Raw genomic sequence first — 22,718 nt, 5'->3', positions numbered from 1 at the left:
GGGTTGAGATTAAATCAACTCACCCAATTAAACAAATATATTTAATTCAATCCAATATTGAATTGAATTGTTTTGATCGGATTGAAAGTCAAATCAAAATTAAAATTAAAAAAAAATATAAATTTAGAAATGAAACTTATTAAAATATAATATAAATTTATTATAACATGAAAATTTTATTCATTGTTTAGTGCCCGATAAAGAAAACTAAAAAATCAACTATTTTAAAATTAAGAAAATTTCAACAATGTGCTTCTATCCCACATCTCTTTTTCAAATTTCAAATTCAGACATTTTAGATAATTAGCTAGTATCATGTTTGGTAACAAAATAAAAGTGATATACAATTATATATTGTTAAGTGTTTACTAAAAGATAATGAGAAATTAAAACCAATTGACTTTTGAAATTAAACTTACAAGATAATAAATTTACTTATATGAGATAGTATTTTAACTTTAAAATTAGAGTATAGAGAGCATATGCGAGAATGAAATGGTTTCTTCTATTAAAATAAAAAGAGTTAAAAATTAGGTTAGTTGTTTAGATTTTTAGGATTTTACAATTGAGAATAAACATATCATTATTATTGTTATTATTATTATTTGCATGGCCTAGGTTGGATTATACGGTTCATCATATTTAACCTAATCTAACCTAATTATTAATTGTAAAATTGACCCAATTAATCTACAATAATTGACCCAATTAACTCATAATAATCCACTCAATCCATCAAAATAAAGATTGGATTGGATTGGATCAAATTGATCTATTAATTTAGAATAGGTTTGCTCACCCTTATTGAAAAATGCAATTGGCCACGTAAACTATTTGTGCTTCACTCCCAGTGCCACTGACATACATAATACACACACAGGGATGGCAAAAAAGTTTGGGCCGGCTCAAGCTCGGGTCGGCCTTGTCCATTCCTACGGGCTTTGGCCCGGGCCTCCCGCATAAGGGTCTGGACAAGGGGTTAGAAAAAAAAGCTTGAACTAAGCTCAAGCCCTCTATTTTAAAAAAAAAAAAAATTTCTAGATTAGAATAATAAATTCAAAATTGAAAAATAATGGAAAAAATAAAAAAGAAAACTTGAATTTCTAATTTATATGTCAATAATAAATCAATATACTTAAAATTATAATATTAAACTCTCTTTTAAGTATTAATCTCTAAACTTTTATTTTTTCATTTTCTTTCTTTATTATTTTATTTTTAAAATATTTATTTTTTTAATTCATTATTAATTATAATAACTTAATTATTATTAATTCATTTTAAGTTTACAATAATTTTAAAAAACTTTTAAAAAATAAATAAAAGCCCAACCCAAGCTCACGGTGGGCCCACCTTAAACCGTTAAATTGCGAACCCCATATACACACCATCAAAAACCAAAAAATAGTCTAATCCATTAAAAAAAAAGGGTTATTTTTCGCCTACCCCCATATGTTTCAACAAACTTTGGCCCCAACCCTAATGTTTCAACAATTATCACCGCACACCCTAATTAGTGAATTTTGCGGTTAACTTTGACGGAATTGTCAGTTATTTGAGTAAAAGACTTGTTTACCCTTATTTCCAATGCTATTACTGAAATATGAAGGTGTGGCTGAGAAGTATGTGTCCGCTACAAATTTTTCTTCTTTACTTGAAGCAAGTGAAAGGAAAATTTCGTTGGATTATTTGATTGGATTTGGGCAAGTGTCTGTTGCAATTATTGCACTTCCTCAAAGAACTGTGCAGCACTTGAAGGGGATGGAATTTTCAGTTATTTCAATAATTTTCAAAAAAAAAAAAATCCTTACTCATTTGTAGTCAACCCCACAAAGCCCACCGCGTTGTTCTTAAAATCCAAGCCTCGCCGTTTTAAACAAGCATAAATGCAAATGAAATAGCAAACCAATCTTTATCTTCCAAGCCTTATGCACCAAACTAGCCATCCAATTTTCCGAACAAAATAGCTAATCGAATTCACCAAATCATTTTATTCATCATGCTAAAATGCCAAAAAAACTAGCAAATCATCTAATCAATTTTAAAATTAATTTATATTTTTCCATCAATTCCAATTTCAATATTGACCAAGTAAAATTATACCCAAACCAATCGATCGGCTTTGTGTTGTGGTTGTTGTACGAGCGGCCAGCGGTGCGGCGGTGCTTTGTGGCATGGGGTTCCAGTGAGTGGCCTAAAGGAATTACCGCTCTTAGCAAGAATGGGATTTCTTCTTAGAATACGGCCGAAGAAAGGCAACTGGGATTGATGCCGCAGAATCCACAGTGATTGAGTCAGCTGCACATTCATCTCTAGAGGGGCTTGTTCTCGAATACCTGCAAGTTAATCAGATCTGGGCGTACTCATCTTTAGAGATCCTGCGGATTAATACGACTTCCACCTCAGACTAGATTCACTAGATGGAATCTCTTGATAAGGTGCTCGGCGGTCACGAACTGACGATGGTGATGGTGGATGAAACTGAAACTGAAACTGAAACTGAAACAAATTTGGTGAGGTGTGGAATATGAGTTTTGGTAGATTGGTGAGGTGAGTGTACTTGTGTGGATTTTGATTTGGATGAGCATAAAACGATAGCATTTAGTTATAAAATTGAAATTTTGATGTGGACTTCGAGTTTCAGTTGGGGATCACGGGAGCAAACCATCATTTTCCTTTTTACCCTTGTTCTGTCAAAGTTATCTGCGGAATTTGTTGATTAGGGTGTGTGGTGATAGTTGTTGAAACATTAGGGTATGCGCCAAATTTTATTGAAACATATGGGGACTGGTAAAAAATAACCCAAAAAAAAATATCGACAAAATTAAGCTACGGCAATTCTCGTCCATCAAATCATATCGTACGGTAGCTAGCAACCCACGTGGATTACATGCCACATATATCTACACGCACGAATTTGTATAATATTATTATCTACGAAACTGGCTTGAATAAAAGGATGGCTAATCTTTACCGGCTAACACTGCAACAACGACACAGGCTTCCTCCAGTTTCAACTGGTGTCAGTTCTGGTTATTCTACTTGTTTATCTTGTGTTTCTGGTGTGTCTAAAAAGTCCGACTGTAGAAGATTTAAAGCATCTCGCCGTCTGGTGGTGGGTCTAGGAGCTGCATTTTGTTCTCAGTTTATGACGATGGCTGGTACCCTTGGCGCCAATTCTTTGATTGCCTCTGCAAGGCAAAGGGGTGCTGTTGAACAGGTTCGCTTTTCACTTTTTAGCTGCCTGCCTTTATGAAGTATGAGATCTTGCTTTGATGTATTTGGATTCTGAAATTGCACTTCAAATTCTTTATCTGCATATTTAATTCACTGTTTTTCCCTCTTAAAAGCTTTAGAAACGAATTATTTCTGAACAAATGGGACAAACAAGATTGCGGACGAGGATTCTGATTCTTTATCTGATATTTATTTCATTCATCTTTCTCCTTTTTTAATTAGTGACCAATTTTGCTTGATTGGGTTTGATGGTCTCAGTTATTTTTCTAGTGTTAGACGTGTTTCTTTTAGTTACTTATTAAAGATTCTTGGGATATTGTGGGATTGATGAATGTGGCTCTCGTTATTTTAATTGTTTCCTTCACTTCGATCTCGCAGGTGTTGAAGGATGTGCAGTGGCCGGAGCAATTCCCCTTCAAGGAGGAATATTTTCAGAGATTTGACGAGTAAAGGCTCTATACTTCCAGTTTCTCATGTATTAGGAACAATTTCTTGAGTTCAGGCTTTATTCTGGAAAAGGATTTTATTTGAGTAGGCTCCATTAATTTAACTGAAATTCTTGCAGTGAATACTAGCACTTCAACTATTACAAATTTACCTTTTATTCAAAGCCTGTATACATGTTTGTGTTTCTCATATCTAAGACGGAACAATTGAAATTCTCAGGAGTCCAGATTCGTTGTTTTATGAAACTCCTCGCTTTGTGACACATATTGATGATCCAGCCATTGCTGCACTCACCAAGTATTATTCAGAGGTTTTCCCTCCTAGCAACACTCCAGGAGTAAGCATACTTGATTTGTGTAGCAGTTGGGTAAGGCATTCTTGATTTGAACCTCAGTGACTTTCTGTGATGCAACTTACATACTCTTAATATTGTTCATGACTTAACATTTAGGTGAGCCATTTTCCACCAGGATACAAGCAAGATCGAATAGTTGGAATGGGCATGAATGAAGAGGAACTCAAATGCAATCCCGTAAGATTTTCCTATAACTTCTTGTGAGGTTTTCTATTCTTTACTCTCTGCAATTTTTGTCTCTGCAAAGTGCAAAAGTATGTGTTATTTTTATATCGAGGAGGTAAAAGAGATTCATAATAATAAGAATATCATCATTACAGGTTCTGACAGAGTACGTTGTGCAAGACCTGAATTTAAATCCTAAACTTCCATTTGAAGATAATTCTTTTGACGTCATTACTAACGTGGTATGCGAACTTTTTCCATCTCTTCAATAATTCATTGTCATGTGAATCTTTTGAGTATGCGCATGATTTCAGAATATCATTTGAAAATTTGTTACTGAAATATTAGAAAATGAATCTGTAATTTATATATTTTTCCCACTTTTTTGTGCTTAACTGAAAAAGTAGAGTACACAGTCCTTTGATGGGTTCCTTCTCAAGAAAAGAACATCACCTCATGTGTATAGGCAGTAGATTACTGCTGAATATTTCTCAATTTGAGGCTTGAAAGTATTGAAAGTGACCACTATAATTGTGTGCCTGTCAGATCTGTTAAAGATCTTAGACTTGCTTAAACATGCTTAAATGAAGATCAAGGATGATGTTATGAATCGTGCCTTTGTAGCAATTTCCATAGGGAATGCCAATGTATAACTCACTCATGATTGCAAAGACCAGCTTACCTACGACCACCCTTTCTTCTTCTACTCACTAAACTGAATGTCTTGAGTTTCTTTCTCAAATCACAGAGTGTACCGGAAAAGAATGGGAAGTGGTTGCATCTCTTCTATGGTGAAGCATCTGAAGCACTGCTTTTTCTAATTTAGAAGTGAAAAATTTTGAAATAGATATTGCATGTGTGATCAGAAGTAGATTGCCTTCTGGCATTTTAATAGATTCAGAGATGTTCTTTTCCTTTTGTCTCATTGAACTCTGTGGTGGAAAGCATGGCCACAACTACACTACTAAGATTGACTTTGTCAAATATTTAATGGCAATACAGTCAATACCTTTTTCAAAGTACACATAAGTACTGTACTTGTCACCAAATAAATCTCTTGAAATTACTCATTTATCTACAGTGCAAAACTCACAGGTAAGTGTTGATTATCTGACAAAGCCTATTGAAGTTTTCAAGGAGATGTGCCAGGTTCTTAAGCCAGGTGGATTGGCAATAGTAAGGTGATCTTTTTGTCCACTCTATATGATAAGATTTACTTCAAGCTTAACTACAATCTTTGATTATGTGCAATTATTTCTTCAAGTTATCCTTTAATGTTCCTAAGGACTTCAAGGATTTGTCTTTCATATCCTTGGTCATAGTGATTTTCCAGAGTGATTTTCCAGAGTCTTTTCTTAACTTGACTTGACTTTTAGCCAAGCAATTTTATTGATTGAAGAAAGTTAACTATTTTCATTAAGTTCATTTTGCAAAGAATTTTCATCAATATTTCCAAGTAATTTTACAACCTCAAACATGTATTGCCCTGATTATCAGTATGAAAATAATAATTTTCTTGATTTAAAATTTCTCTGAAATTACTTCATCTCAATCTTTGTCTCTTTTTTTTTTTTTTAAGAGAGAATATTCCATTTCTAGATTCAACATTTTTTCTCTGTGGAATGTGTTTATATCGCAGCTTCTCCAATCGTTGCTTTTGGACAAAAGCAATCTCTATATGGACGTCAACGGGTGATGCTGACCATGTTATGATAGTTGGAGCGTACTTCCATTATGCTGGAGGATATGAACCTCCTCAGGTAACTGATATCTTAAGTTCATTGTCTTAGTAAAATCAAGTAGCTGTTGCTTATTTTCATTTTCTACAATAGCACCTTGACCATGCCCTGCTCATAAGCATAAACATCTAGGCCTTCATGGTGGCATTGGCAGCTGCACAGACCTTTAGATTATTATTTGCTGTTTACTCTGTCCACTAAATCTAGCCTTGATTGATCTTTGTCGGAATGGTCAAAGTGGTTTGAGTACAATATCTTTGAAAACAAATAAAAATCTTGTCAGGCGCCTTTATCATCCTTTATCAGTTTAACCATTCTTAATCCATTCATCCAGTAATGAGAGACTTGTCTACTAATTTGGATCTGCAGGCTGTGGACATATCTCCCAATCCTGGACGCTCAGACCCCATGTATGTTGTTTACTCTAGAAAGGCATCTACAGCTTAAGTCACCAAGTTTGAGGATTGGCATCCTTGTTGCCTTGGTTGGCTACGTCCTCATGTCACTAACTCAAAAGCCAATTGTTTGTGGAAGAAGCAGCAGAAAGGTGATATTACATTAGATTTTTTGCATTTGATGTTTAGTACTTGCCTTAATGTTGTTAGTACCGGACAATGCCATTCGTCACCTGAATACAGGCCTTAGCAAAACTCATCTTATTATACGCTGTACAATTGAACAATGGAGAAAAGCAGAATTAACATTTAGATATAGAGATTTTGTATAATATTTTTTTCATCTATATTAATGTGAGCACTAATTACAAGGGGGCTTGAGAGCAGAGTTGTCAACATTTAACACGACCTGATTATTCAACATAAACACAACACGAATAAATGAATATAGATCGTCAAATTTGTCATGATTAGGGTCGATATTTTTTTTTCCATGTTGGATTAGTATTAAAGTTTTTGACCTATTTATCCAATTAATTACACGATTATATTTTTTTATTATAAATCAATTTGTAGATTATCGTCATCAAAACTTAAATGTTAGACATGATTCTCTTTTTTTTTTTAAGGATGAATATATACATGATATTTTATTTATAAATTCTATATAGATTTAGAACTTCAATAATGTAAATATGTAAAATATTGGTAGACATGTATACAATTAGAATTTTAATAGTGTAAATGAATAATATTTTGGGGTGTGTGTGTGTGTCTCTCTCTCTCTCTCTCTCTATATATATATATTAAGTAAGTTATTAAGTAATTTATTTTCTTTGTTGGATTAGAGTTTTAATTTTTTGACACAATTATTAAATGAGTTATATTTGAATTAGTTTAAATTCGACACGGCACGAACACCACCTGCTCATGCTTAGGCTTACTTCAAAACATTTTAATGGACAACACAACAAACTCACCTTGTGTTCTTTTGGATGACATATTAATTAAATAATTATTTTCTTGAAGCGACCAAAATAGCTTGTTCCCACCAAAAACGAACCCTGCAACGTTTGTCTTTATTCATTTATTTTATAATCGGGTCCAACTACAGAGCCAGCCGCCACAAGTTTTCTGTTGTCGGAAATAGGTTTTTCGTTTTTAATAAACATCATTGTGAGAATCCCCGAAGTTGGTACATACTATAATAAAAAATTATTAATTTAAAACCCCCCCCCCCCCCCCCCACACACACAGCTAACGAACATTTGATCTCTTGAATCATAATGGGAGAATTGAAACATCCAAGTTCCAAAAGCACTTGTTTCTTTACTCAGTCGGCGATGTCGGTGTCTTTTTCATTTTTAACACACTTTTAGGAGCTTTTTGAGAAACTCTCAGTGTCTCTATGTGAGTGCGTGCACAGTTGCACACGCAGGTACAAATTGTAAAGTTGGTAAAAATATTCTTAAGAGTCCCAGAAGCTCCAATGACCGCTGAAATAGAGAAGAATCTGATCTCAAGTTGCAAAAAGCTGATAGATAGGTGGATAGACAGATAAGATTCTGTTCTCATTAAAACAGATAGTAAAACAAGTACCATACATTCTGGATAAAAGCAGAAGAAGAGAATATATGTACAGATGCCGACATTTTCTTCAGAGAATAATAATGAAAATTATGAAACTGTGAAGCGTGTGGGATGCGTTTGGACAAGTGGTTAGAGTTTAAGTCCAACCACGCTTGTATCTGCGGAAAAGATCTTCAGTCTGGGCATTTTTGAAGGCACTGCAGGCAATGAGATAGACCCAAATCAGAATCACAACTGCAACAATCAGAATTATGTTGGCTTTTCTCCATTCGTTTCTCAGGTTTCCCAACAGACCAGCTTTGCAAGAGCTGCAATTGTAGCAGAGTTGACTCTGGTCGTTGCTCCACAAGAAGCAGTCCGGGTCCCCTGTTGGGTTCACAGGGTTTAGCCACAGCGTTGGGTTCACATAACTAAACCCACAAATTGTTGGCGGCTTACAGCATCCTGACTGTGAAAAATACAAAGGGGGGGAGAAAAAAAAAAGAAGAATCAAAACCTTAATAAAAGCAAGCAACCCACCACCAAACTGCTAACCATGTCTTTACATACAAGTCAAGGCTGGCAACAATAACATAACGTGCCCTTTTTCTATCTTTTGCAATGAAGACAAAGCTAGCTGTTGTGGGCTTGATTGATTACCTTTATCTGGGGCCAAAATTCATTAGCCTTTCATAATAATGGAGGTGGTTGTGTTGGTTATTACTTATTATTACCCTATTGTTGGCACAAACTTTCCTGGGGTTCATAATGGTTACAAAAATTTTCATCTTCTTAGATAATTGCATATACCCCACAACAAAGGATGGCTCATGTCGATGAAGTCATGCTTGTTTAAGCCAAAAGCAGTGTAGCAAATCAATTAATTTAGTGTAGCCCAAATACTGGGGCCTAACTTTAAATATATCGTGCACTACAGTCTGAACATTGTCAAAATTATAAAGTTAACACAAATTAATTAAATCTAAGAATGGACGGTATTTTTATATTCTAGTACGACACCCAATATACTATAGTCACAACCCAAAATATTGATCCAAGAAAAGGGGCACATACAGATACAGCCATACAGGCATACCGCATGTGAGGTTTATTGACCTCAAATTTGGGAAAAAATAAAAAAATAAAAAGCACCCGTTTAATGGTGGGCCCTGGAAATTATTTTAAGGAAGGAGTGGGTCCAAAATTTGGAACTCACTGGAACATAAACCTAGTTGCTCCAGTGAGTTCCAAAGATCAATAGATGATGATGGTCTGATCTGTATCTATCAAATCACAAACAGAGCATATCAATCATATCCCTGAAACTCTTTACACAACAACCAGTGAAAATGTGCCACTATTTCCCCAGGATTAACTTGTTATTTACACTACGGAAAAGAATTGGGCTAAATTGTAAAAGAATAAAAAAAAAAATTCAAGATTTAATCACTCGCCTGAAGTGGAGAGATGTGAGCAGAAAAGAATTGATCAGCGGTGACATATTGCTGGGAAAGCTTAGAACAAGTATCGGTATCAGCAAGACAAGCCCTAATCTTGTTCCAATTCTTGGAATCCACCACGTGGTCTCTAAGCCAACTGGAAAACTTGTCAAGCCTGTACTCCTTGTACGCTCTTCCGGGGACATAGTAGCTGCCGTCCGGCCTGGTTACGACAAAGGCAAAGACGAGGACGACGAGAAGGAGCACTATCAGAATGGCCATAACGCAGAGGTAGAAGGCCAAGAGAGTCTCCTTGTACCAGTAAGCCCCGATGAAGCCGCAGAGGGAGACCAAGAGGACAAGGACCCCGAGGAGGACCACCGGCCACCGGAAGAGATGGATGCACTCGTTGTCCGGCTTGGATGCAAGCCAGATTCCGGAGGCTATTATGGGAATTGAGCATAGTAGGGCTATGAAGTTTAGGACTGCTGTTATGTTGTTGGATACTCCCATGCTTTTCTAAAAGTAGTGTTAAAAAGTGGAAAACGGAGTCTTGGTTGGTTTTAGAAAGAAGCTTGTGAACGAATATATTGACAAAGTAGATTTGAGCAGTCCTCGTTTGGGTAAATGGGTGTTGTAGCTGGATAACGAGCGTTCACGGTAGGGAGAAGAATTTAGTACAAGGCCATCAATGAGGTTATCATACGATAAGAGACTTTTAAGGGATATGAAATTTTTTAAGGGATATGAAATTTAATAATGGGTTGATTTACTTTTGATAATGGTGTAATTGGTAGTGTTATTGGATAAGAAAAAAATATAAAATTATATATGATTTTAAGTACGCGTGTTATAAAATGTTAAAAGAAAATTTAAATTATTAGACCAAATTTTAAATATAAAATAACATAAATCAGTGTTAATTTATTACAGCAAAATTTCTTTATAATCATAATTTGAGATCAACTAATTTTATATTACGGTAACAAAATTACTATTTTGACTCAATTATTTTTAGTACAAGTAAAAGTCAAGTCAAGTCAAGTATGCACTATATTAATAGTTAATTTTTCAAATCCAAAGTATAAATATTAATAAAAGAGATAGATATAGTCATAAAAAATTAGTATATATATTTATGAAGTGGTAAGAATCAAGATATATAAGTTATCTTAAAAACTTAAATGTTTACATTTTTTTCTATGTTTTTTTTTCTCAATGTAAATTCTATAAATATTATACAATAATTTAGTAATAATTTTTAAGAATAAATTATTATCCCAAACAATTTTACAGAAATAATTTCTCTGTTATAAACATTTAATGTAAGAAAACTTATATATTTTGTAATATATAAATAATCATTACAATGTGACGGCAATTTTCTTTAAGTCAAGATCTAAAAAAAATTATAATTTATTATCATGTGGAATTAATTCTCATTAATAACTGGTCCAAATTAAGATCAAAATTTTAATAACAGCATAAAAATTATTCCTATATAAAATATTACTTAAAAAAATTTTATTACATTATTTTCATCATCGATGTGGTTATCTTTTGTAGACAATTGATTTTGAGAAATGGACTCAACTAATAGAGTAAAAGACACTTTGAAGGTTAAAGAAGTGCTTTTATTGACTTTTTTAGTGTGTTGTAACTTATAAGAAATGTTGTTACTCATACAAACTCTTGTTTTTAAAAAAATGATGTATTTTGACAAAATTATTTTTGTGATGTGTTTGACCTGCACCTCCATCTCCAATGGGTCTAGTTTGGACAGAAAAAAACTGGATTAAATTTGATTTTTATTATGTTAGCCCCCAAAATAGGTCATGTTTAGTCTATATTTTGGTATTATTTTAACAATAGAAAATTATTTTTATTTTATTTTTGTACTTAATATTATTTAAATTGATATTTAAATTTTAAAATTCCAAAAGCACCAACAACCAATTCTTCGCCGTCACAAGCTACCACCTTACAAAGTTACAATAACTGCTAGTGCTGACTGCTGACGGACGTTGACCGGCTGTTGTTGCTTTTAAGTTTTCAATTTAACATCTATTAGGTAAAATTCAAGTTTGTTATTTTTCATTAATATAAAAAATTAAAAATTAACACATACCATATTAAAATTTAAATAATATATCAATCTGAAGTACAAATTTATATTCCAACTTTACAAATTGGACATTACTAAAAGGTTTATCATTATAAAAAAAGAGTGGTAATACAGTCCCAAATGCTTGTATAAATTTATTTTATACAAACTGAGTTGATATTAATTCATCGGTTGAATGAAAGTATAAAATAATAAAAATAAATTATGTGGGGTAAGAGATATTTAATTCAATTAATTTTATTATGCCACATCTGTTTGTACAAAAGTTTGTGACTATATTATTACTCTAAAAAAATATCATCGAGAATATATGACACAAGTCACACAACAATCTCTTAACATGTTTATTTATTGGTATATTAATGCCGACAAACTACAAAAGAATGTCTCATACAATAGTACAGTTAGGATTTAAAATTAGTTAAGCAAATTTAATTTATGAGTAATGATAGACATTTAAATTTTTTTTCTCAAATTCTATCCCAACTAGTATGTCATTCATTAATTAGTTGGTAATTTTTTACAAAATTCAAGTGAATTAGTTGTATTGTCCTTACTAACTAATTCATAAATGTCACATCATTTAAAATTATTTTTTGAAATAAATAATTTGAGATGTGTAGCACAACTTTTTAATTTACATGCAAAATTTTTTTATGGTTGTCGATTATTTTTATTTTATTTTTAAATTTAACATATTCATTTAAAGTGATAAAAAATCGTACATATATATATATATACACATGGATAAAATTAGGGCCAAAGAGCTGCTATCATATAATTAATTAAGTGCATCTTGAGTCGCGTTCCTTCAATTTTCTTTCTCAAGCTTTAAATGTGAAAATAACAAATTTGATTTATATGCGATCTTCATATCTTTTTCAAGATTAAAAAAAAAAGGATTATAAAATAACATACTAATTGTCAGCAAACAACAATTATGTGATGTCGCTATTTTTTTTTTCCTAAGGGAACAACAATTGTGCCAACAGAATATTGATTGTTATATTCATTCTTATGATTTTACACAAAAATCTCTTTCACGGACGTATAAGTGAGACTTCTTATGAAAAGATAAATAAATAAATAAAGGATTATTATACTCTAGTTATATCAAAATAATAAATTATTAAAAGAATTATTGAAGTGTAACAAATCACTAAATTAACCCTTATAACATAACAATTTGCTATTTTTTCATCCTTCCGTTAATTAACTTGTAAAATAATAATATTATTTTTTTTAATGAATAATTACTTAGTGACTCGACTTTTGATCGAATGGTTAGTGACATTAATTTCTTTCTCAATTATGAAATAATTGTGTGGAACCAATTTTTACTTTTATAAAATATGAGTAGAGTAGACGTATATTAATAGTTGTTTAATTGTAACACTAATGTTAAAAAAAAAAAACTACTTAAAAATATCAAAATAAAATAAGCAATCAGGCAAAACAATAATACACACAAAGCCATACGATGGTGTGCACGTACAAGCTAGAAAGCCCGCGGCATCGCCTGTGGCGGTGCCACGTGATCCGTAGCCGATCGTAGAAACACGTCTCTCAAAAGGCGGTTTATTTCCTAAACGCGTCCGTTTGGTGCAAGAGATAGAAGTTTCCGCGTGGCATGAATATGCTCGCCAGACGCCAATGTTCCGGGGCCGTTTGGCAACAAGTTTTATTTAACTCAACCTCCAACGTAAACAAATAATTTTTTCCCGCGTCTTTTCGTACTAAAAGAAATAAACACTTGCAGAGAAGTCTCAGTCACAGCTCACACCTGAGAAAGAGAACCAAAACAATGGAGTCGTGGGTCCCACTCATGGACATTTTTCTGAACGACCGAACACCAGAAACGAAAGCGTCTCTGTGGCTGCAACAATCTTTCGGTGCCACTGCCACGTCATCATCGTCAACCTCAAGCCCGATCACTGCAGGCTCACTCATTGCCATGCTCACGAAACCCTGCAATGTCACTGTTGACGATTCATATTCTTCACCGACCACTAAAACGTAAGCAGAAAACAGAACTTGCTTAAATTGGTTAGGATTAGGGCTAGGGAGGCAAATTTTTGAGTGACTGATGGGTTGTTTTGGATTTACATTTATAACAGGGTTATGTTTATACAGACTCTACCTTGTTTTGTTCAGTCGAGGATCTTATCGTTTCTTGCTCTTGAGAATAAGTTATTTAGTGGGCATGATTTATGTAGGCTGGCCAGGGATGTTTTGGGTGGTGGTGGTGGTGATGTGGGGAGCGATTTCTGGGCCAAGAGAGCTGCCCGCAATCTGCTCGATGTACTGTCTGAGTCAAATAATGAGCGGATTTCTGGTTTGAGCTTGGATTCTGAGGAACAAAAAGTTGTTGAAGAGTTTGAGTCTCTGCCTGGGTGGATTCAGGACTTCGTGACAAATGATGACGATTTGCTTCTTCCTTGGCTTCCTATATTGCCCAACGAGCTCAATTCAAGAAAGCTTTTCAGTTCTTGTGAAAATAACAGTGATCAGGATTTGTCAAGTGATCTTGGAGAGAATGTTGAACATGAAGTGAGTGAAATTGAGATTGATTGTCCTGTAAATGTGACTCTATCGAGTGAGATTGAAGAACTTGCCAGGGATTTGAGAGAGCGGATTGTGAATTTTGAATCTAGTTCTAAAACTGTAGGCTTAGCTAATGAAATGCGTCGACTTTGTTTAGATAAAGGAGTTGATTCTTTTGCTGTTTTGGGTGTGATTGAACCTTGGAAAGCAGATGATGAGATGGCTTCAGTTTTGATTTCACATTTATCAAATGGAAGTGATGAGGAACTTTCTTGGCCAAGTCAGGTCCTCTGTTCGGTTGTCCTTCCAAAGTTATTGGTCCTTGAGGAACTGGCTTCTCGTGTGCTTATGAGTACAATGATAGAGTACTGCAAAATCCATCAGAGGGCGGCTGTGCATGCACTGTTGTTTCCATTGTTTCTGCGGAAAGGGGGTATCAACAATGCTGTATGCGAAATGATAACAAGGATTGTGAGGGAATGCTTGCACCCAGGTCATGTTTCAGCCTTCTGCCAGAAGGTTCTTTCTGGAGCAGAAGCTGAAAGGAAATGCATCTGTCTTCCATGCCACCAAAGTCTTATCTCCAATGAACTGGTATGGACAGAATCGTTATTTACGCTGTTCCAAAACATATTGAATCATAATGTTCATTTAACCCAGGATTCTGTTGATCACATTGTTTACCGAGTCCGGGAATTGACTGAAAGGTTTTCAAAATCTTTAAAATTTGGAAACTTTTTGTTATGTTTAGTCAACAAATGTGCTCCCTTGTTAATTTCACATAAGGTTCTACTGGTTGAAGCTGTTCAGCACACAAATACTATTGTCACCAAATCCATATTATCAAAATTGGCTAACTTTTAGCCATTATTCAATTTATTTTATTTTATTTTTGCTTGCCATGTGAGGATTTAGTCTTTGGGAAAACTCAAATTTGCTCAACTTGTTAGCTTTCACTTGGAAAATTGATATTGATCAATACTTTAGATCATTTCTTGGGTGTTGCTGTGCGTGTTCTATTCTGGAAGCAAACTGTAGTTATGCTGAAACTCTTGATCATTTCTCTAAAGTACTACTAGTTATATTGGTTTTCATATGTTTAGATTGATAACTATTCTCACAATATTCAGAGAGTTAATCATGCTGTTATTATGGGCATGTCTTGCAATATATGTGTTCTTGGCCCTCCTAGATGCTAATGATAATAAATGCTACCTCCAAAAATCTAAGAATCTGATGGGGGTTATTTCTAAATCTGTTGCAAACTGAAAATTTTCCCAGGTCAAATACCCCCAAAATGTCCCATAATTCGCCATAGGTAACTGTACTTTACGGATAGCATGGCCTGCCCGTTATTAATGATATACTGGAAATCTTTTCTTTATTTTGGTTCTAGACACATTCTGAAGACATAAGTATGTCATAAATGATTCAGTTTGGGAAATCTTATTCCAATTTCATTTCTGTAGTTTTCCATATCTCAACTTGTATGACTTAAACAATCAAATGAGAAAGTGTATTGCACAGGGAGACTCTGTGGTTTTGGATTACCAATTCTATTCCCTCTTTTTTTTTTATTTAAAATTAACTTAAAAAGAAATAAGTCTGTTTTTAACTAATGATTTGAATTTTACACAACCCCATGACCACACAGGGACAAATATGAGTCCCTAACAGGTGCTTGTGTACAATTTGAACTTCCCTAGGCTCCAATTTAACCAACTCACCTTTTCTCAGCTCACAATATCTAGTCTTATCTCATCTCTCACATCACCAGAAACAGCTCACAATATCTATTTGGCCTCTTTTTTTTGCTTTGGTGACGTAAGAATGCTTGATAATATTTTACATACTTTGGTCAACTTCTTGATGAATATCTTGGTTATGCCTTTAATTAGTTGTCTCTTTGGTAACTGGATTTCATATTGAAGTAAGTAAACTGGTTGATTTTTATAACCTTATTAGTATATTCATCAGTATAGATGAATGATAAACATAGGAAATAGAAAGTGTCATTTTCATCTCCTTTAGAATTTAACAACATAACTCTTTATGCTAGTTAAGAATTTAAAGAACATATTCTATGCAGAAAACATAACAGCATCAAACTGATGATCCCTTACATAGCAATCGTTTAAGTAGTTGATAATTTTATGAAAGGAGGATCTGGTGTCCATTGGCAATCTCCTTCATGGATTCAAGTCTAGGGACCTTGTCTGAGAACTTGGTGGTGCCGTAAAGCTTCAGGTAGTCTTGAAAACTGTAGTAACTGGGGTATAAGAGTTTGATAGCTGGAGAAATAATAGCATCGTTAGCAGGATTATAGAAGGTTGCAATGGAGAGTCTGCTTCCATTCTTTTCAGGCATGACGCGGTGCAAAGCACTTTGATACCTCCCATTACTCAAAACTTCCACTTGGTCACCTGTGTTAACAAATATGGTGTTGTTTCTGGATGGAGGGATCTTTACCCACTCTCCATCTTTGAAAAATTCAAGACCTGGAACTTGGTCATCTTGGAGCAAGAGGATGATTCCACCCGCGTCAGTGTGTTCTCGAAGTCCTCTGACGAGTTCCGGATAAGGACATTGAGGGTATTTTGCTACTTTTGTCCCCACAGAAGGACCCTTTTCCCCTGAGAATGCATTCTTTATGTAACTCTTCTCTAAACCAAGATTCTCACACATGAGCTCAGAAAGCTTCTCTGCTAGCTTTATTAGTTGAGCTATGTAGTCCTCCATTGTGTTGCTGCATTATGCATCAGATATAGCTCAGTATGCACAATCATATTATTTTGAAGAGTTATGTTAGAGAATCATTGGTAATTGAGCATCAGAATGACTCACCGGAAATCCTCTGACAGATTCCTAATTTCATTGATGTTTGAGGATGGGCGATGCCATATGAAAAAGGTGCTTTCCCAGTCTACATCTCTTATGTTGTTCTTGTTTTCCTTTTCCAGGCTTTTAACCAACTCTGAATCATAGAAACCTCCCTTCAAATATTCTTCATAGTGTGAGTTCACCAGTTGCTTCACCTTCTCCATCAACTTTTTGTCTATCCCATGGTTATCAACCTGTAGTGCTTAAAGTGCATTTATATTAGTTACAATGAAGTGGCAATCACAGATATTTCAATTGAAATAAAGATAACACCATCATCCTCTAAGTCTAACCTGAAAGAAGCCCCATTTCTCACAAGCTTGATGCAGAAGGGCCATTGTTTTCTTCCTATTCTCCCCTTCAAGTTCATTAAAATCTATCACAGGAATAGGGATCTCCATCTTTTGTTATGTTTCTATCTGATCATAAAGATGGGTAACAAAGAGGGTATTTATAGCTTTACAGACCGTGCTCACATTCTTACTTTTTTTTTGCCTTTTTGACCATTTTGTTATTAATGCGGTGGTGGTAGTTAAAGGTTAATTCTAAGTTCTAACATCATTGCAAGGAAAATTCTTGGGATGCCTTGAAGAGTGCAGGTCCAAGTTCAATTCATGACCGGCCATGTGATTTTCTCTGATCAATTAGTCAATCATGTTCACTTCGTAAAGCAAGGATGGTTCTTCTTTTATTTTTCTAAGGAAAAGTTCCCCTTAGCCCCTTGTAATTCCCATCATGTCAATGCTATGTATGACAAATTGGCTTTATTTTATTATAGGGAAACTTTGATTGTTTATTATTTTAATGTTTATGAGCATTGGAAATGATCAGTTTAAGCAAAACTAGGGGCACTGAATCAGTTGCTGTCAAACAGCCAAAGAGAAACGGGGGCTTTAAGTTTGGTATTTGGTATCTCTAGAGATCCAAATCTACCAGTGGGCGTCTCACCACTTGTTGGTGTCTGTCAACCATTATAAGATTTTTTATTTATTTTTGTTTTGTTTAAGTTCATATTGTACAATTAGAACTTTTTATTGATTTATCAAGAGAGCCAGTACATAGTTAACTCGACAAATCCAATTATCTTGGGTCGGAATCGCATAGGACAAACATCCTAATTTGCTTGTTATATGTAATTTTAGAGGTGATTATGCATTATCATACTGGGTTATCCAAATATTCTCTTTTTGCTGCTGAGTTTTGAGAATACTCAATTACTCATGAGTCCACTATTGTAAATATTTCCAAGGTTAGAAATTTTGTCTCTCAAGTCTATGGGCTGTAGAAGACTTTCGTGGACTCTCAAGTCTATGGGCTATGTATAAGACTCTGGGGGACTCTCACCTCGAGATATTGACGGCAGGGCATGACCTCGAGCACTTATGGGGTTGTTTATAAACCTAAAATTTAGATAGGGATAGGTATATCTCTCTATAAATACCAATAAGGGTGTATGTATCTCCTTATGTATACAGGGATAAGGTTTCGCTTCTTGTAGGCATAGAATCCCAAACCATGCTCGACTGTATAAAATAATTTTTAGCCAAATACATATATCAAGCAACGCAACGTCATTAATATTAATTGTAAGATAATTTTTGAAATACGTACCCAAAGAAAATATTGGCACGTCTGCATGCTAATTAAAATATAATTTTACAAGCATTCCTAAAAAAATCAGTGTGTCTAGGGCTTCAGGTGGGGTAGTCAGTATCTTTAGAGATCTAATCTAATATTGGTTTTTTTTTTTGCTACAATTTGTTATAGTAACGGATTTAAATCTAGTGTTGTGCTAAATCTTTATAATATTGTGATTGATATATTAGATATAAAATAACATAAAAATTTAGAAAGAAAAAAAAAAAAAAACCTTAACTATTCTATTTTTACTGCTGAGATTTTGGAGGATCTAAGGAATCCACTTATAAATATTTCCACAGCTGAAATTGAGTCCCAAGTAAAATCCCAATTTTCAAACTCCATCGAGTAGTGGTGAACTAAAGGTGGGCTAGACCCCACGTTATCCCTTCGATTTTTCTAATTTTCATATATTAATTAAGTTTTCATTTTATTTTAAACTATGTCCCCATGTCATTCAATTCTTTCTTTCACGAGTTAGAGACTTAATTTATAAAATAATATATTAGAGGCTAAAATGTGATTACTACTTTAACTTATTATAAAAAAACGTTATTGTTTGGTCTAATTAAAAATAAAAGTATTTCAAATATATTATAAAATCATCAGTTGTATTAGAAAGTTACAAAATGATTCTCCGCAAAAGTTACAAAATGGCATATAATAACAATTAATTAACAAAAAATCTTTATTTTATGGTTTATTTCCTTCAATTTTATACATGCTTTTTTATTTTTCATTGTACCCAATTACTCAAATATTTTACCTTCTCAGTCAATAATAGAAAAAGATTTCATAAATAATTTTTTATGGTCAAATTTTAATTATTTATGTAAAAAGTTTATTTGTTGTACTGTTATCATTTGTTTATTAAATATATGAATTTTATTAAGAATTTTAATGTCGCATTACTTGATATATGTATTATTTTGCTCTTATGTATACACTGATATTTACAATAAATTTATAAATTAGCTCACACTAATCAAAAGTCTTGAATTCGCCCCTGATTGTAAGCAGCGAAAAGCAAAGCTCTTATTCTTTTGTTGAGTAATTGTTTGCCTAAGCCGTAAATGAGCTTAGCGAAAACTTGATATAAATAATCAAATTTTTGTTATATGTCTCGGAGTTATATATCATATTAGGGCTCCTTCTAAAATTTGGATAGGGATAGAGATATATATATCTCTCCAAATATTAATGTGCTTACATATGTCTCCTTATGCATGTCAGGAAAAAGTCCTCAAAACAACACTATAAATGTATGTATCTTTTACAACGTTGTAAAAGATTTTTACGATGTCGTAAACAACTGAAAAATTAGTTTACAATATTGTAAAATTCTGAATCTACATGTTAAAAAATACATATTATTGTGCTAGAGAGTGTTTGTAAAACTAATAACAATTTCTTTTTTTAAAAAATTGAATCCCCACAATTACCACTTAGCCACAGGTGCAAATACTTGGACAAGTTAAATTATGCATCATGTGAGACATAACATGAGACGGCAAGCGCTTCTTTCAATCGTCTAAGTTTCCTAAGAAGCAGTATGAAATCATTCCCAAGAATACATCACAGCAATGTCTACTTAAACCTTTTAAGGAAAGGTACTAAAAGCCCAACATATACAAGCAACGCGATCATGAGGGAGGCACTGGTGAAAATACTTACTTAAGCTTTGCCCCCTCTTTTATTTTTATTTTTAATATTTGCATATCAAGTTACTTGTATTAAAAGGATTTTTTTCCTGAAGACATTTTGAAAAATGATCAATAAGAACTGAAAGGCAATGCATTCTTTACCATCGTCAAATTCAGGCGGTGTGAAACTCTTTCTTATCATAAAAAACCATATGATTAATGAATAAAGATGTATTTATTTAGTTGAGATACTTAATTTATATCTTATTTATGTATCATCAATAATTTATTGTTATGGAAATGACTGAAGGTAGATTTTACTTTAAAAAAAAAACTGTTTCATTCTTTGGTGGGCCATTTAAACAGTAATATTATCTTGATTGATGTGACATATTATTTATCACCTATTGATTGAGTATATATTAATAATTAATAATAAAATTAATTAATGTCATATACACAACATTAAATAATTGATGACACAGACGTTATAAAGAAAAGATAAACATCAAGTAATTTTATTTTAATATAAGAAGTCATGCACACAAAAGTATATTATATTGTGGGTAGGCCATCAAGGTAATTCCTAAGTTACGTTTAAGGTAACTTACAGTCCAGCGAATCTGAGACGTTAAATGTGCTCAAATTTGGATTCAACGGATGACATTAAAATTTTAAAAAGTAATATTAAATGGTAAACCGGCTGAACTGGTTATTTTAAGGGACGGGCTACTTGACCAAACGATTTATTCTTAGAAAAAGAATAAAATTTCATTTTATCCCTCGTCTCTTTTTCTTCTTCAATCGAAGCAATTTTCTGCAACAAATTTAACTGGGTAAATACAATTTTTATAACTTGATTTCAATCCCCTTTTTATTTAGAATTTCCCATGCTTTATAACTTGTGTAATCCATGAACAAATTTTGTTGTAAAATAAATCCATAAATCTTTCTATCCCCTCATTAGTTTTGATTCCTGTGCCTTATCAAATTTACTTTTTTTTCCCTTTTTTCAATCCATTCTTTGCATTTTGAATCGCGATTTTGCAGTTAATTCGGTCCAAGAATTTTCTATGTATTCAATTTTTTATCCATTTAATTTGATTCGATGAACAGTGATGAAGTTGTAAATTTTGATCCTTTCATGCTCTAATCTTAAGCTTCGAATTGATGAAAGAAACCCATGCTCCAACTTGTGTAGGTATATGTTTAATAAAGTAATAATTAGGTTATAAACTTGTGAATTTTAGTTTTCGTCTGCACCCTTTTTCATCTCTCAGTTTCTTCATTTCACCTCACTCAACACAAGAAATTTTTTAGCCCTCACAGCCTTCAATCAACACGCAACAACCCTAAGCCGACAACAAGAACAGAAGCAATGACAACAAGAACAGAAGCAAAAACAGACCCATATCTGTAATTTTCTTTATAATCAATTTCTTGATCTGGGTTTTGTTTTGACTCCAAGAAAATAGCCGAGGGAGGAGAAGAATCACAACTAGAAACTGATTTTGCAGTCTCCAAGCTGGGTTTTCCATATGGATTTTGTTTGGAACCGAATAAAAACTCCGACTTTGAAGTTGGATTTGAATCATTGAAATCCGGGTGGTTGGAATTCGATGGTGGAGGTTGGCAGTGAATTTTGAGGAGGATTGGGTTGGAAGAAGAGATAGAATCCCTTTTGCTTAATGTTATGGTGTGTTATGATTAACTTTTGTCATGACCGGCTATAGAAAGGAATTTCTCCCGTTGACACATGTTGGTGACCGGACTTCAACCTTTTAAACCAATTTCATTTTATTGCTATTTTGTTCACTTGACATCTATTTATTGGCCACCCATGGTATCACTGAGTGTAAGTTACGGTAAACGTAACTTAGAGAGGTCCTAATTAGTTGCGTTAAGCGAAGTTGGAGTAAAATAGGTTGGTAATGTTAATGGTGAAATTTGAATAGGTCAATGAAGTGATGAAATGTGTTCAAGAGGGTGTTTTGGCTATTAAGCTCTTGACAAGCCTAAGATGAGAGTTGAAAGGTAAAAATAAGATGAAAGGGTATGAGCCACCCTAAAATCTCACCCAAAAAAAAAAAAAAAATTGTCTGCTACTTATGTCCAAGCATTGCTACGTGTTACATGGAGACCACAACAATAGTAATAGAGCCTCTTTAAATATTTGGCCATGTTATGGAAAGATCCCTTCATTGAGATAGCCCAACTCTATTAGAAGAACCCATAAATAGCCACTACAAAGTGCTGTCCAGGGGGACCACTTCCCTAACAAGCCTATTTGCACCTGACGGCCCAAAAGGACTATCGCATGATTCAAATAACACCCTTTACTAAGGAAACACCACATGTCAAATGTGACACCTATATATATATATATATATTTGTATTTTGATGAGAAGAACTTGTTATAATTGAATTTCACAATAATATTGTTAAAAGACCTCTACTTAAGGAGAGGAACAGTCAACCACGGCTCATCATTTATCTAAAAAGGACCACGAACACTCTCAAGAGCGCTCCACTATATAAAGTC

The 22,718-nt window shown here is 33.7% G+C and overlaps 4 protein-coding genes across 5 annotated transcripts; 2 read left to right on the top strand and 2 right to left on the bottom strand.

Annotated features, from left to right (window-relative positions):
• Positions 1–2,935: 2,935 nt before the first annotated feature.
• LOC102608233 (uncharacterized) lies at positions 2,936–6,719 on the top strand. The gene is made up of 8 exons (XM_006475388.4): positions 2,936–3,220; positions 3,616–3,683; positions 3,904–4,051; positions 4,136–4,216; positions 4,360–4,446; positions 5,300–5,385; positions 5,844–5,964; positions 6,313–6,719. Exons 1-8 carry the CDS (start codon positions 2,960–2,962, stop codon positions 6,388–6,390), a joined length of 930 nt encoding a protein of 309 aa, XP_006475451.1. The 5' UTR covers positions 2,936–2,959; the 3' UTR covers positions 6,391–6,719.
• A 1,169-nt stretch (positions 6,720–7,888) lies between these two features.
• Positions 7,889–10,098, bottom strand: LOC102608710 (tetraspanin-2). Its single transcript, XM_052438696.1, has 2 exons — positions 9,358–10,098; positions 7,889–8,372 (listed from the first exon to the last, which is right to left on the bottom strand). Exons 1-2 carry the CDS (start codon positions 9,857–9,859, stop codon positions 8,065–8,067), a joined length of 810 nt encoding a protein of 269 aa, XP_052294656.1. The 5' UTR covers positions 9,860–10,098; the 3' UTR covers positions 7,889–8,064.
• A 2,963-nt stretch (positions 10,099–13,061) lies between these two features.
• Positions 13,062–14,890, top strand: LOC102612661 (uncharacterized). 2 transcript variants are annotated; one of them, XM_006475484.4, is made up of 2 exons: positions 13,062–13,487; positions 13,688–14,890. In XM_006475484.4, the coding sequence occupies exons 1-2, from the start codon at positions 13,276–13,278 to the stop codon at positions 14,877–14,879; spliced, it is 1,404 nt and encodes a 467-aa protein (XP_006475547.1). In that variant the 5' UTR covers positions 13,062–13,275; the 3' UTR covers positions 14,880–14,890. The 2 variants fall into 2 exon arrangements, with proteins under 2 accessions (XP_006475547.1, XP_024953640.1); XM_025097872.2 differs by having other exon boundaries at positions 13,068–13,487; positions 13,589–14,890.
• A 1,050-nt stretch (positions 14,891–15,940) lies between these two features.
• LOC102609002 (1-aminocyclopropane-1-carboxylate oxidase 1) lies at positions 15,941–17,355 on the bottom strand. The gene is made up of 3 exons (XM_006475390.4): positions 17,189–17,355; positions 16,860–17,089; positions 15,941–16,761 (listed from the first exon to the last, which is right to left on the bottom strand). The coding sequence occupies exons 1-3, from the start codon at positions 17,294–17,296 to the stop codon at positions 16,167–16,169; spliced, it is 933 nt and encodes a 310-aa protein (XP_006475453.1). The 5' UTR covers positions 17,297–17,355; the 3' UTR covers positions 15,941–16,166.
• Positions 17,356–22,718: the final 5,363 nt, after the last annotated feature.

The sequence above is a fragment of the Citrus sinensis genome, chromosome 1, assembly GCF_022201045.2.
Source record: "Citrus sinensis cultivar Valencia sweet orange chromosome 1, DVS_A1.0, whole genome shotgun sequence".
Taxonomy (NCBI): Eukaryota; Viridiplantae; Streptophyta; class Magnoliopsida; order Sapindales; family Rutaceae; genus Citrus; species Citrus sinensis.
Note: the sequence above shows the minus strand (reverse complement) of the source record. Positions and strands in the feature narration are given on the sequence as shown.